At 42.2% G+C, this 14,592-nt stretch overlaps 2 protein-coding genes across 3 annotated transcripts in view; one reads left to right on the top strand and one right to left on the bottom strand.

Annotated features, from left to right (window-relative positions):
* Nucleotides 1-217: 217 nt before the first annotated feature.
* MED31 (mediator complex subunit 31) lies at nt 218-6,869 on the bottom strand. Of its 2 annotated transcripts, none has more exons than XM_059907405.1 (4): nt 6,757-6,869; nt 5,785-5,862; nt 5,202-5,298; nt 218-592 (listed from the first exon to the last, which is right to left on the bottom strand). In XM_059907405.1, exons 1-4 carry the CDS (start codon nt 6,782-6,784, stop codon nt 388-390), a joined length of 408 nt encoding a protein of 135 aa, XP_059763388.1. In that variant the 5' UTR covers nt 6,785-6,869; the 3' UTR covers nt 218-387. The 2 variants fall into 2 exon arrangements, with proteins under 2 accessions (XP_059763388.1, XP_059763389.1); XM_059907406.1 differs by having other exon boundaries at nt 218-580.
* A 114-nt stretch (nt 6,870-6,983) lies between these two features.
* C20H17orf100 (chromosome 20 C17orf100 homolog) overlaps nt 6,984-14,592 on the top strand; it is a 64,186-nt gene continuing 56,577 nt past the window's right edge. Inside the window, 2 exon segments of the mRNA XM_059907560.1 lie at nt 6,984-7,948; nt 13,842-14,006. Of these exon segments, the coding sequence (XP_059763543.1) occupies nt 7,247-7,624 (378 nt within the window). The 5' untranslated portion in view covers nt 6,984-7,246 and the 3' untranslated portion in view covers nt 7,625-7,948; nt 13,842-14,006.

Here is a 14,592-nt window from a genome sequence, read left to right as displayed (position 1 = left end):
GACAGCAAGGTTCCAGGAGACAGACTTGTCCCAGGCCCCACTGTACATGAAAACAGAGCTCGGCTTAGAGTTTGGGATATTCAGTGGCCCTCCCCTTCCCTCGCCCCCCACTGCCTTAAATTGGTCTGAAACACCTAACATTTCGATTCTTACTCAGCTGACTGTGTTAAATACTAATAAAAGCTTACAAATCCACAGGGAAATCAAAGTAGAACAATTCTGGTTTAACAGAAATCATCTATTAACAAGAAAAAGTTAGTTCAATTAAATAGCACACTAACGGTTCTCGGTGCTACCACGATAAAGGTACACAGGAAGAGTCTTTTTGTCGTCACTGCACAAAAGCAATAGGTACATGTCTTAAGAGCCTGGTCCGGATCCAGCCGTTCACTTTCCCGATGCGTTGTTGTGCTGCTGCTGCTCCGCCAGGGCTTGCTGGAGGCGCATGCGCTTCCGAGAATAGTGCTGCCAGTGCAGAATTTGCTGCTCGTCAATAAATTTCGCACACTGAGCATTCACCAGCTCCTTACGGAAGTGTTCGTACTGGAGCAGTTCTAACATGTGTAAACACTGAGGGTACCTGGGGTTAAGTCTGTAAGTTAGTGATCGACATAACGTAATAATACCACGCTCTAGTTCAGTTACTCACCTAAGAACGATCTTGCAGCCTACCATTTCTGTAACATTAATTTAGTATACTTTGGTAGTACAGTTCTTTTTTTTTTCCTGCTTATGCATCAAAAGTCAGCAAAATTTTCAAAAGTGAGAAAACTTAAGTTCAGAAAGATTAAATAACTTGCCTAAGACCACACAGTAACTGGTAAACGGAGTCAACATTGGGGGACAAAGCATGCTATTCTCTTCTGGTGGTTTCCAAGGTGAGGAACACGAACACTTTTTATTTTAGTAATTAATTGTGTGTTTAATTAATACCTACTGGTTTTCCATAAACAATGATAAGACAACTTTTATTTTAAAACTGAGTCAATCTCAGAAAGAACTAAGCACAAATACTGTATTCTAGTTTTCCACAGGGATATAACAATTCTGAAATTAAGTACATATACTCTAAGGTTGAGCAAATACGTAAGTAAATATGCTGTAGATAGAAAGCCAAATTTCTGGCTCTCAGAAAAAGAGTTTCAGATAAGGAAGGGGGAAGGCTAGAATGAATCCTGTTACTGAGTTGGAATTGAAAACAGTATGAACTCATGGCTTTGAATATATATATATATATATATACATACACAGATCTAGAAATAGGTATTTATATACACACACAATTTCTAGCTTTGTGTGTTGAGAGGGCCTAGAAGCAATGACACCAATGCGCACACTGAGTGCCCAGATCATGGGTTTTATATAGAATTATCCAAGGTTGGTTGGAGACATGGCTGATTCTAAGGCTAACAGAGGGAAAGTACAAGATGAGCCTGGAATATTATGTAGTGCCAGAAAGAAAAATGCTCAAAAAATTATAGGGATATGTCAAAAGTACTCAGGAGCCAATGTGAAGGGGCTCCCACTGGCTATATCTGGGATCAAGAAGATACATAATTATAACCCACAAGAATCCAAGAGAATCCATGTTGATGTAACTTTTTTAAGTGAATAAATAAATCAGGAACAAGGAAATGTTCCTTCCTTACAACTGAATACCAACTAATAAATGAATAAATAAATCAGGAACAAGGAAATGTTCCTTCCTTACAACTGAATACCAACTAATAAATGAATAAAGAATGATGAAATTAGAAAATCACCACAGTAAAAACTGTTTCAAGCAAGTATCTTCCATAGATGCTAAAGTTAGGTAAAAGAATGAAATATGAAACGATATTTACATAGTCTCAAAGTATTCCCTCACAAAATACGTATTAAATACGAAAGGAAAAATAGTAACTTGATACAGAGAAAAGTGGCAGCCACCACCTCAACCAAGTGGTCAAAATTAATATCACCCGTAGAGGGACAAATTGACATCCTATGACTCCTGATATACCAAGAAGGATATAAGATTACTTCTGTGTCACACTTACGGGGGGTGGGGGGGGGGAAGAAGACTGATGAACTCAGATTAATGGAGACTAAGACATGACAACAAAATGCAGCATCTGAGCCTAGACTGGACACTGCCCCAGACACAGGACATTAGTGAGACAGCTGGCAAAATGTGAATGAGGTCTGCTGGTTAGATAACAAGATCAGATGATATATCAATGTTAATGTTCTGATTCTGATCACTGTACTATGATTATGTAAGAGGTTTGCATTTAGAATATCTGGGGGAAGAATATACAGGAATTCTTCTTACTGTTTTTCCATTTGTTTTTAAGTAAAACTATTTCAAATAGAAAAGACATAAAATTTAAATGAGTCAATTAAAAAACAGTAAGTCTTACAGGGAGTACACAGATAGAGCCAAAATTGTACAAGTGGTATACAAATGACTAAAGTTTGAGGACAGTACACTACAGCAGTGCCTCTCAAATTTTAATGCACACATGAATCACTTCTTAAAATGCAGACTCTGATTCAGGAAGTCTGGGGTGGAGCCTGAGGACTGCATTTCTAACAAGCTCCCAAGTGATACCAATGTTGCTGGTCTGAGGACCACATTGAGTAGCAGGGCCCTACACCACGTTGTCCTTATTACACATTTGCTTCCTATACTCCAAAGATACATAGTTGCTTGTCATTGTCAGCAGCTAAGCCTGGAAAGCCCTACTCACACCTAACCTGGCTATTTCCTTTTCATGAGGACATTGTTGGTAGTTAAAAAGACCTAGGTTTGAAACCAGCTCTGCCATTCTCCAGCTGGGTAGCCTCAAACAAAGTACTTAAACTCCCTTAAGGTTTAGTTTCTTCAACTGTAAAATAAGTTAATGTGACGACCAAGAGAATGGTCTTCAAGTAGCGTTTAGTCAGTAACTGGAACTTAGACACACAGCGACCATTTATCAGACTTGTAGAGACAATGCTCAGAATACATTATATGACAAAATAAGGAATTATAAATATGTTAATAGGCTACAATTATAGCATTAACCAACAAGATGAAATAGAAGAGGTACAAAAGGAAAGTTTTGCAATTAGATTTTTTAAAAATAAATAAGAAATAAATGGAGAACTAAACTAATAGCGTTGATGAAAATAAGAACTGAAAGATTTTAGTTGACATAAAGCTCCCAGCAAGTCAACAATACGAATCCTTGCCCCCTCATTCCCTGCCCCCACAAAAAAGGTAATGTAAACTTAAGTTGAACAAATAGAAGTATAATGTCCATATGAAGAAAAAAAAGCTATTTGGTCCACCGTACCCTGACATCTGAAGGCCTGTGTTTAGCTCTTGGCTGAAAAACATAAGGCATAAGTGCAAAATACCCAAAGGTGGGCACATGAGAAACGGCTGAAGGTAGGTGAGAAAAAAAGATGTAAGAGATAAATTATAGTTGCAAGTCGTGGCTATTAGTAAAATAGTGGAAACTGTCTAGAAGAGGCAGCTGCTCCTCTGCTCTAGCCAGTGGTTGACCTGGGAGAACAAAGACCTGGGGTTACCAGATCTTCCAGAATTTTAGAGTAGCTAGAAATATGGATTAAAATATGAAACTTTCTAATCTTCAAATGTTGGCAACTATTAAACGAAAACCTTGCAGAAATGAAATGGGGGTTAATTTGCAACCTCTCTTGAATTTAAATATCTGAATGGCTGTTCCTCAAGAGGGCATAGATTGGTTCTGGATTAATTCAGGGACAAAACTCAACATGGGTTGAAGTTACATGGAGGTATATCATATTATAATACAAGGAAGAACTTTCTAGCATCTAGCTAACAATGGAATTGGTTGCCCCTGAATGGAGTAGTATGTGCTCACTGGAAACCTCCAGCCAGCATGTAGATGACCATCTCAGCAATGTTGTGGGTGAAACTGAACTTGATGGTGTCTAGGGCTCATTGTCCAACACTGAGTCTCTAAGTCTACATACATACAACATGTTGCAATCTAATAAAAAAAGTCTTTTCTCTGGATTATTAAATGAATAAGTGGTTCTTTATAAAGGGCCAGTAAGGGTGCCAAGGGTCCTGCAAGCTACAGGAGGATGTGGGCTTCGCACATCCTCCTTGTTATAAGACACAGATCAGAAAAGTGGGAGTACAAGTTTGAAACATTTTCCTCTCAAACTTGTGTTTGTTTAGGAAAAAAAAAGACTAAAAGTTTCACCATTGCTTTTTGACTACCTAGTTAAGACAAAGCACAGGTGGGAATTCACGGTTTATTTTTTACCATTAAAAAGGAATACGTTCAGGGACTTCCCTGGCAGTCCAGTGGTTAAGACTCCGCGCTCCCAATGCACGGGGCCCGGGTTCAATCCCTGGTCAGGGAACTAGATCCCGCATGCCGCAACTAAGACCTGGCGCAGCCAAATAAATCAATAAATATATATATTTTTTTAATGTAAGCTATAGCACTACTGCAAATTAGCAGAATTAAAAAAAAAAAAGGTATAAGTTCGTGATTATAGTATGCTCCTTGCAATTCATAAGCCTTAAAACGAAAGCATCTATTGCACAACTTAAATAATAAATACATATATTTATTATGTAAAATATATAAAATAAAATAAGCAGCTACTAAGACTCGGGTAAGGCTACCTCCTCTAGAAAACCTTCCTTACAAGTAAGTACCCCTTTCTATGGTCTTTCACGTTCAGGCTATGGCTATGTCATTCCATATATAGACTGTGGGTTCCTTGGGGTCAGAAATCCAGTGAGATGGAGTGAGTGGTATAAGATAAGGTCAGACAAGACAGGGCTAGATTATATAGGTCTTTAGCTCAAGAAAAGAGATTAGATTTTCTTCTGCATGCAATGAGAAGCAACTGAAGAGTTCTAATGGAATGCTTTGATTTATATTTTTAAGATACCAAGTTGGCTTCTGTGTAGAAAATGGTTCTGCTTTGTTTGGCCTGGGGGTGGGGGATGGCGGGGAGAAAGCAGGGATACTGGTGAGTATATTACTGAAGTAATCCAAGTAAAGTTAGAGATCAGTGTGTCTCGTGTTAAAATGGAGACAGCTAAAAGAAGTGCAGAGATTCAAAATATATTTTTTCCAATGTGAAACTAAGAAGTCTATTAAATATCAGTGCTTTGGAGTATAATAAAGTACACACATATTTAGGACTATAAAAATTAAACTTACTTTAGATACTTGGCATATTCTGGTTCTTTCCAGTAAAGCAAGTACTTAAGATAATTAACAAAAGCTTTGTCTTTGAAGTAACCTCTTTGGGCAAGAACTGAAAGGCATAAAAAAAAAAAAAAATACACCTGTAGAGCAAATCAATCCTTGGACTACTGATTTGTGACTCCTAACATAAAAGTAAAGAATTTACTTACATAACATCCCCACCACCAACACTCGTTGAATTCACGACAGAAGTCCCAGTTTGCTCAATTATATATATACCAATATAAGTGTAGCGATAATTCTGTTCAATTGAGAATGTACAAAAGTAGATACTAAAGTCATCCCTCAAATCCACAGGGGACTGGTTCTAAGAGACCCCACACACACCAAAACCCACAGATGCTCAAGTCTCATATAAAATAACATAGCGCAATGACAATGACAGTATTGTCACCCTCCGAATGGGAAGATTCAACCAACTGCAGCTGAATCCGAGGATACAAAGGGCCAGCTATGAATTGGAACTATGAATTGCAACTCTTCTATCAGAAATTATAAATAGCTACTCAATTCAATGAGGTGCTCAACAACTTACAATTAAGGTAATTTGGGTTGGCTAAACACTGCACAAATTCCAACTCCAACTGAAACCGAAGTCGATTTCCAGCATCATCTAGGAGAGAAGATAGCAAAAATCATCCAAAATAAACGTCACCATATACAATACTGATTTGTAGAAAGAAAACAGCAGTAAAGAAACCTGACTAATGATGAGATACGTTTCTACATAAAGAAGGGCATGTGAATGTTTTCCTAAACTGGGCGAGGGAGGAGAAAAACCTTCCTTATAAGTCTAAGGAAAGCAAAGCCCTGATTAAAAGGAATGTTTAATCAGGAATGAATGAATTCTCTAATGTTAAAGACAAGTTATCAAAGAAAACAGAATCACACACGGGGCAGAACATTTATCACTCGTGAGCCACTATGTTGGGATTTTAACATTTTAACATTGACCACTGTTGCGGTAAGTTGCGGTAACTGTGCCTTGCCTTATTTTAATAATGCGTTAGAAGTTGTTAAGTGATTAAGCTAAGCAAAAATAAAGCAAACGCTAAACCTATCAAGAAAAGTTCAGAATGCAAGCTGAAAGAGACCACGGCGAGTACGCAAGATCAGGGAACGCGTGCTTCGGTGAGACGCGTCAGTGGCAAAATAATACACGAGTTTGTCGACGATATTTTAAACTTATGCAAGCTCATTTAAGACCCAGAAAACAAATCGAGGAAGCGGTTTATGATCCAAAATCTCTCCTTTAGCCTCGCCGGAAGCCGGTGGGGTCGGTGTCTGAATAACAAGTGAGGAGAAAGGATATACCAACAAAACAAACTCTGAAAAGGCCAAACTACCTTCGCCCTTCCAGACGCTAGAAGAGTCCTAGCCCCTCCCAGGCCGAACAATCACCTTGCGGGGAGTTAGGCCTGGAAGGCGAACCCGGGGAAGCGGGAGCAGGTGTCTGGGCCCAGGATAGTTCTATTTGCCAAAACGCACGGCTCGGAGCGCCACTCACCTGTCTCCATAGCGACGGGTGCTGCCATCACCAGCAAGGAAGCTATGCAGCCAGCTGGCCGACACCGGGAACGCCAGGAGTGGCGGGGGAGATGCCGGAAGCCGCGGCTCCCCCTTCCTGCCGCGGTGCAGTGTGGGATGCGGGAGGCGGGCAGAGACTCGCGCGTGGGCGGGCGGCTCCGCCCATCCCAGGCCCGCCCCGGCCCGGCCCGGCCCGGCCCCGCCTCCCCCCGCGCGGGCTCCTGGCAGGCTAGGGGGCGATGCGGGGGCTGACCTATCGCGGGGCCTATCCCAGAGTTTCAGAGGGGCCGTTACCAGCCCCCGCCTGGACCACTGTTCCTGCACGTCCCTGTGTCGTGGGACCCTCGGGTACCGCTGTGCCTGCGTCACAGTGCCATGTGATGTCACTCCTCACCGAGTGACGTAATCCGTCGAGGAGCGTGGGGCAATGGGGCCTCGCGAGGCCTGCTTGGCTCCGTTACCCCTGTAAGATGGCCTCACCCCTTGGGGGAAAGCCCTCTCCGCCCCGGGTGGAGTCCGCCCGCTACGAGGAGGCGGCGACGGTCCGCGTGGAGACCTCGTCCCACCGCGTGGAGACGTCCTCCCGTCAGGTGCGGAGGTCTTCCCGGCAGGTGGAGACTACGCAGCGCCGCAGCTAGGGGCGCTCCGTCTCCCTCTCTGGGAAACGGCTCCCTCGCGTCTTCGAGGTGTCATACCAGCACGTGGAAACCGCCTCGCAGCGCACGGAGACGGCCTCCCGCCGCGTCAGGGCCTCGTCTCTGCGGGTGGAGACGTCTCTGCACCGCGTGGAGAGCCCGCCGCGGCGGGAGCAGCCGGCCGCTCGCCAAAATGTCCAAAAGGCCCGATGAAATGCTTCCTTCCTCGGGGTCACGAGAGGGCCATGGCCCTTGGCCAGGGCAGAATTGCCTCCAGTTCGCAGCCAGCCTGCCGCCAGGTGGACCGATCATCTTTGGTTTCCTGGAAACCGACCACAAATCAATTTAAGAAAGAGCCAAGTTGCGGTTTCGGGACTCAGCCAACATTCATTGACACTGCTGCTCCCTGGACCATCCTTTCCTGCCTTTCACCCAGTAAACTATTTTAACTTGAAGGCAGCACAAAAAGTTTTCGGGCCCTAGATATTGTATATATTGAGATGATGGACAAAGAGGCTGTTTGAACCTCTGAGGCAGGTGAGTTTTGGATTCTTAGCCCCTGAACGACCTTTGCTGCTTCAAATTTAGGGACAGAGCAAACTGAAGTCATGACCAGTGGAATGATTATATGCCTGCAGCAAACCTGAGGGGCAAGGAACAGACTTTCCTTAATTAATTAGTTGGCCTGTGTTTATGTTTCAAAATTGTTATTTTCTTTATGCCAAGCCCTTGTGCATGGTAGCCCGAGCCATACACATTTTAACATAGGTCAAATGTAGTTCAAAGTGAAACTACATCAACAGTCAAGAATAATCTTAGAAAGGAAACCTGACCTGTGATTTGAGGAGGTACAGGGGAGGAATATTTATTGAGCACCTACTCTGTGCCAGGTGTTATTTTAGCATTTGGGCTGTAGCAGTGAACAAGGCAAACAGGGTCCTGGCTCTTGGGGAGCTTACACTCTAGTGAAAAGGCAGACAACAAATGACAATAGAAAGTTTTCTATTGTGATTAGCACTATGAAGGAAATAAACAGGTAATGTGATAGAGAATGTAAGGGGATTCTTTACGTGGGATGGTCAGGGAAGGCCTTGCTGATTAGGCAGCATTTGATCTGGGACTTGTATAGTGAACAATGAGTCATGCAAAGGTCTGGGGAGAGTGCATTTTAGGTAGAGGAATCAGCCAAGTCCAAGGGGTGAAGGGGAGCAAGCTTGGGCTGTTCAAGGAGCAGAAAAAAGACCAGTGTGGCTGGAGCTTAGGGAGGGAGAGCGTTGTATGGAAGAGAGGATGTTAGAGAAGCAGGCAGTGGCCAGTTCATAGAGGGTCTTGAAAGCCACAATAAGGAGCTTGGGTTTTATTCTAAGGTCAATGGGAAGACGCTGGAGGGTTTTCAGCAGGAGAGTGACATGATGCATTTTACATTTAAAAAATATCCTGGTTCCTGTGTGTAGGATTAGGACAGTGGTTCTCAGGGGTGATTTTTATCCCCCAAGGGACAGTTGGCAATGTTTAAAGACTTTTTTTAGTTTGTCACAATGGAGGGGGGGGCAGTTGCTACTGGCATCTAGTGAGTGGAGACCAGTGCCCAAGACAGCCCCCCTCCCCCAAGCAAAGGGAACTACGTTTGGACTAACACACTTAGTCCAAAATGTCAATAGTGTGAGGTTGAGAAACCCTGATGTGTAGGGGACCAGAGAGGAAACAGGAACTAGTTAGGAAGCTAATAGCGTGGTCCAGTAAGAGATGATAGTGGCTCATACTAGGGTGGCAGAAGTGGAACTAGAGAAAAGAGCACAGATTAGGGATGTGTTCTGGAAGCGGAGCTGACATGACTGATGGATATGGAAGGTGAGGGAAAGAGAAATAGAAGAATCAAGGATGACTTCTAAGTTTTGACTTGAGCAGTTTGGTGTATGGTGGTGCCATTTACTAGGCTGAGAAATACTAGGGGAGGATCGGTTTAGGAGGAAAAATCAGTTCCATTTTGGCCGTATTGAGTTTCAGATGCCTATCAAATACCCAAATGGAGTTGACTGCAAGTGGCTGGCTGCCATGAGAAAGGTGAGGACTGGAAATATAAAATGTAGGGTCGTCAGTCCATAGATGGTATTTAAAGCCAGGGGACTGAGTGACAATCATCTGCCGGTCTGTCTCACTCATTTTATGCCCATGAATGGATTAGAGCTCTTGTTCATCAGGGAGCACCAGCTGGCTAAACACCTCTCCCCCCTCTCACCCCCGCAGGGTCTGGCTTGACCTACCTAACTTGTCCTTGCCTGTAGCCTTTTGGTAGCCACCAATAAGGGAGAAAGTTTGCACTAAAATGTGAGACAAATGCTTCTGAAAACTTGACTTTCACTGGCAACGTTACACTGCTCCTGGGAAGAGGGTTCTTAAAGGTTCAGAAGTTAAACTTTTTCGGGGGTTTTGTGTGGGGGGGGTGTTTTGGAGGTTGTCGCATGGATATCAGTGTCCCAGGTTCTCACGGGATGGCTGAACAACTGAACTGATGTATAACAGTGGTTCTCGACTGGTGGCAGTTTTCCCCGCAGGGGACACTTAGCAACGTGTGGAGGCATTGTTGTCACAGCTGTGGGGGTTGGATGCCAGAGGCATCTAGTGGGTGGAGGGCAGGGATGCCACTACACATCCTAGGGCGCGCAGGGTCGTCCCGCCACCCCACCCCCGACGACAAAGATTCACTTGGCCCAAAATGTCTATAGTACCAACAGTGAAAAACTCTGAAGATTCTAGCAGCTTGGAAAGCTAGAGCATGGTCCATTGGGGGAAGCACCCCACTTCATGACAGGTTTGCTATGGGAAAAGGCTTAGAGGTAGTGGTCTCTGTCAAATGTCAGGGCAGGAACTGTGGGAGGGGAGAGATATGTGGCTTTTCGAGGAGACCTTACATCCCTGCTTTCAACCATGTATGATATTTATCCCAGGAGGAAAGGCGGTCCCATCTGGCAAGATGTAAAGACCTGGATTTTGTGGGGCCTCCTTGTGAGGCAGGGTACTCGCTGTTGGCCGGCACTGTGCTCAGTCAGTACCACGTGACCTCATTTAATCACGGGAGTGCACTGGGCCTCCCAGGCGGGTAGGGGCTCAGGCCAGGGGAACGTTAGAAAACCCCCGAGGCTACCCTAATGCTTCTGCCTCATGAAACTTCTGCTGTAGACGAACGGTTAGACTTCGGAAGTTTAGTCTTCCGTGAGCTTACTCATTCTTTTTAATGTGACAGACTGCTTGCATTATATACACTCTCAAGTGTTTTTTAAGTGAACAAAGTAGTTACTTTTCTTTAACAATGTTCCTTATCAATGTTTTTATTACAAAAGCGATAGGTGCTTAATGTTAACAAATTAAATAATTCAAGATGTGTAAAGAAAAATTTAGTAATTTGTCCGTTTCCATTTCCATCCTCTGGAAATAATTCATGTCAGCAACTTGGTGTATAGCCTTCTAGACCTTTCTGCATTAAGTGCTCCTAACCCCCTTCTTAGTCATACCTGGAAAAATGGTTGGAAGGTTACTGTGAAAAAGCCAAAGACTTGGTTTCTAGAGGATTGATTCTCTTGGAAGGATATAGGATTCTGGTAGCTCTTTCTTTTTGTTACACTTGTTTCATAAGAAGGGTTTTTACCTAGGTTTCTTCCTCCCAGTTTCATTTACTCATATTTCCAAACTGAAATCCAAAGGGATATACACAGAGCAAGAAAGTGTCAAAAAAGACAAGAGACATGAAAAAAAAGGATGTGACAAGATACTTGTCACATATACTGTATATCAGATTCCACAGCTTTAAAATGATCCTGTATGTTAAAGGAGCTTATATCTGTCATAATTTTTAAGGTACCTGCTGCATATTGTTAAGTGTGTGCTACCCATACTGTGTGTCATCGTCCTTCCCACTTTGTCATGGAAGCTCCAAAGGAGCACAGGTGCTTTTGTATCTGTGACATGGTATACAATCGCTAGCCCAACGTGTGTGCAATGAAGAACGAAGAGCCGTGCTGTCCCTCTATTCCCAGTCAAGAAGGCGTCGCATGGCTCCGTCTACTAATCCGTTAGACTTACTGGTCTAGGTAGTAGCCGTGACCTGCCTTCAGTTGTTGCCAGCCAGGTTAGTTTGGAAAAACTAAGTACCTGTCAGCACCTGTCATTCTCATAATCCATTCATTTATATGTAAGCTGAGGGCAGCTTACAAAGTTCAGCATATGTATTTTCTGTCAGCTGTGTTGAAAATACTTGAAAGAATTCTGTTACTAGAACACTCTTTCCCCAGATCACATGAGCCATGGAAAGAATCAGGAGCCCAACCAGCAAGGTATTTGGGTCAAGGGCCCATCTAGATCTCCCAGGATTCCGGTTCCTCCCTTCTTACCGCTGCTCCCATCCCAGCATAGCTGGTACTTGACCCAGCCTCTAGGGGGTTCCACAAGCTGTTAGGGTGGAGAAACCGTTCGCCGTTTAAAAACTTTTTTTCCAAACGGTTGATCTTCATGGTACAAATGGAAAAACTGAAGTCCATAGAAGCCAAAAGTAATTTGGCCAGGAGCAGAGGTGCTAGCAACCACTTTTGACTGCCTCCTAGGATGGTTTCTTTTGATAGCCAAATGAAGGTAGGTCTAGTGTCCTTAAATTTAATTTACAATGAGCATAGTGGATCATACTAAAAATAGAAAAGGACGAGAGACAGAAGTAACAATTATACGGAATTCTACAGAGCACTCATTCCTGTGAGACTCCAAAAACATTATTATTTTGAAGCTCTGTTATTAAGTGCAGAAACATTTAGCATCATCATGGCTTCTTGATAAATTGGCCCCTTTATCATTGTGAAATAACCTTATCTCTGGTAATGTTCTTTGCTCTGAAATCTATCTATTTGATACTAATATAGCTGCTCTAGCTTTCTTTTGATTATCGTTAAGATGGTGCATCTTTTTCCAACCTATTTGTGTCTTTTTATTTAAAGTAGATTTGTCGTTAGTATTATAGTTGGATCTTGGTTGGTTTTTTTTTTTAATCCTAGTAATTTCTGCCTTTTACTTGGGAAGTTTAGACAATTTATATTTTCTGTAATTATTGATGTGGCTGGGTTTAAATCTACCATCTAGCTGTTTGTTTTATATTTGTTCTCTCTGGTCTTTGTTCCCTTTTTTCCTTTTTTTTTTAAGACTAATTTAGTACTTTTAATTATTGCATTTTATCTCCTTCGTGGGCTTATTCACTCTTTTCATTTTAGTAGTTTCATGAGGGTTTATATATACATTTTTTGACTTTTCATATTCTACCTTAACATGATATTATACTCCTTGACCCATAGTATAAGAATCTTACAAGAGTATGCTTCTGTTTTTCTTGACTTATTTGCTATTGTTGTCATACATTTTACTTATACATGTTACAAATCCCACAGTACATTGTTAGCATATTTGCTTTAAACAGTCGATTGTCTTTCTTTTTTTAATTTTTTTACAGTAGGTCCTTGTTGGTTATCTATTTTAAATATTCAGTTGATTGTCTTTTGAAGAATTTTAAGTGATAACTTTTAAAAGCTCTACTCACATAGTTAGCAGTTTTGATGCTCTCCACTCCTTTGTATAGATCCAGGTTTCCTTCTGGTAGCATGTTCCTTCTGCTTAAAGGACTTCCTTAATCATTGCTTCTAGTGCAGCTTTGCTGGTGGTGAATTCTTTTAGTTTTTATATGTCCAATAAAGTCTTGATTTTGCCCTCCTTTTTGAAATATATTTTGAAAATCATCAATGTAGTCTAATCCGTTTGTTTTACTTAATAAGGAAACTGAGGCACAGAGTGAGAACATCTTGCCAGTCACATGGCACTTAGCCTACCTGCAGTGGCACTGCCCCCACCGGTCTCTCAGAATAGCAAAGATTTTGCCACTGGAAACTCATTCATTTAGTTGTCAGTGGCCTGTCCACATTACCCTTTAAAGATACCAGGAGAAAGGGCTAAAGTAATTACATTGCTCTTTAGTGTGTCTTCTTTGATCAGATTCCTTTACCACATCCAGAGCCACTTCATCCATTAGGCGTGGCAGGCTATAACCCTAGGGGTTGTGAACTTTGTAAGGGCCTGCCAAAACGGTTGAAGCTTGAAAAATTCATTGACTTCAAAATACAAGAAGAAGAAAATAGCAAAATTGAAATTAATACGTGCCAGTGTGCGCACATTGTAATATATGTGATAGGATACGGATCAGGACCTCCAAAAATAAGAATATCTAAGACCCAGGTCTTAAAATGGTTCTGCCAAGGTAACTATAAACTGATACCTGGATTCTGGTGAGATGACAGGGTAGGGCCTCTCTCCAAAAGTGATAAGACTGATAAGACTTTGGCCAGGGGCAGCCTGGAGATCTCAAGTTTCCTTTATTTTCTTTCTTCCCTCCTTTGACCAGACTGACCTTCCCACTGACTGAAAAACTAGACCTCGGATAAGTGAATTCACCCCTCTGGGCCTCACTGCCCCCACTGAAAATGAGATGTTTGGACCAATCTTTAGATCTGTGATTCCCAAAGTGAGGAATGCAAATGTTGCTGGGTGTGCAAGAGGATTTTAGGAGGTATGGAAAAATTTTTTATTTTGATAATTAAATATTTATTTCAGTGTGTATTAGATAAAAAAAATATAACTAACCCTCAAACTTGTTATTTCACCAATATTTTACTTCAGCTATAGTAGGCATTTTTAAATGTTTAAATGAATTGATTTAAAGAAAAAAAATCAGATTCCATAAACAATCGGCCTTGGGTGTGGCCAGAAGTTTGAAAGTAGTGTGGAATACACTGACTGATGTTTGGGAAACAAGGCATTAATTTAGTTCCTTAAGTGAATGTTTTTTGAACTCCCTGAGAAAGCCTGGGGCTGTGACATCAATTTAGTGGATTGTAATCAGCATTTTTCTTATTAATGAAATAAAAATAGAAAAATACAGAATATATCAGAGCGTTCACACATGGTAAAGGTAAGCATTGCTTTGTGAAACTTTTCTGTGTTGTCACGGTGTAAATATGTTAATACTGAGAGTCGCTGTCCAGAAAGTTGGAGAAAAGTGCGTCCTGTGAGGCCGTGCCCATCTTTGAGTTTGTGCCATGACAGACAGTGGACAGCAGAGGTCAGGCAATCCCCGCACGGCAGCAAAGGCTGAT

This window comes from Balaenoptera ricei, chromosome 20, assembly GCF_028023285.1.
Source record: "Balaenoptera ricei isolate mBalRic1 chromosome 20, mBalRic1.hap2, whole genome shotgun sequence".
NCBI lineage: Eukaryota > Metazoa > Chordata > Mammalia > Artiodactyla > Balaenopteridae > Balaenoptera > Balaenoptera ricei.
This window is presented reverse-complemented; position numbering and strand designations above follow the sequence as displayed.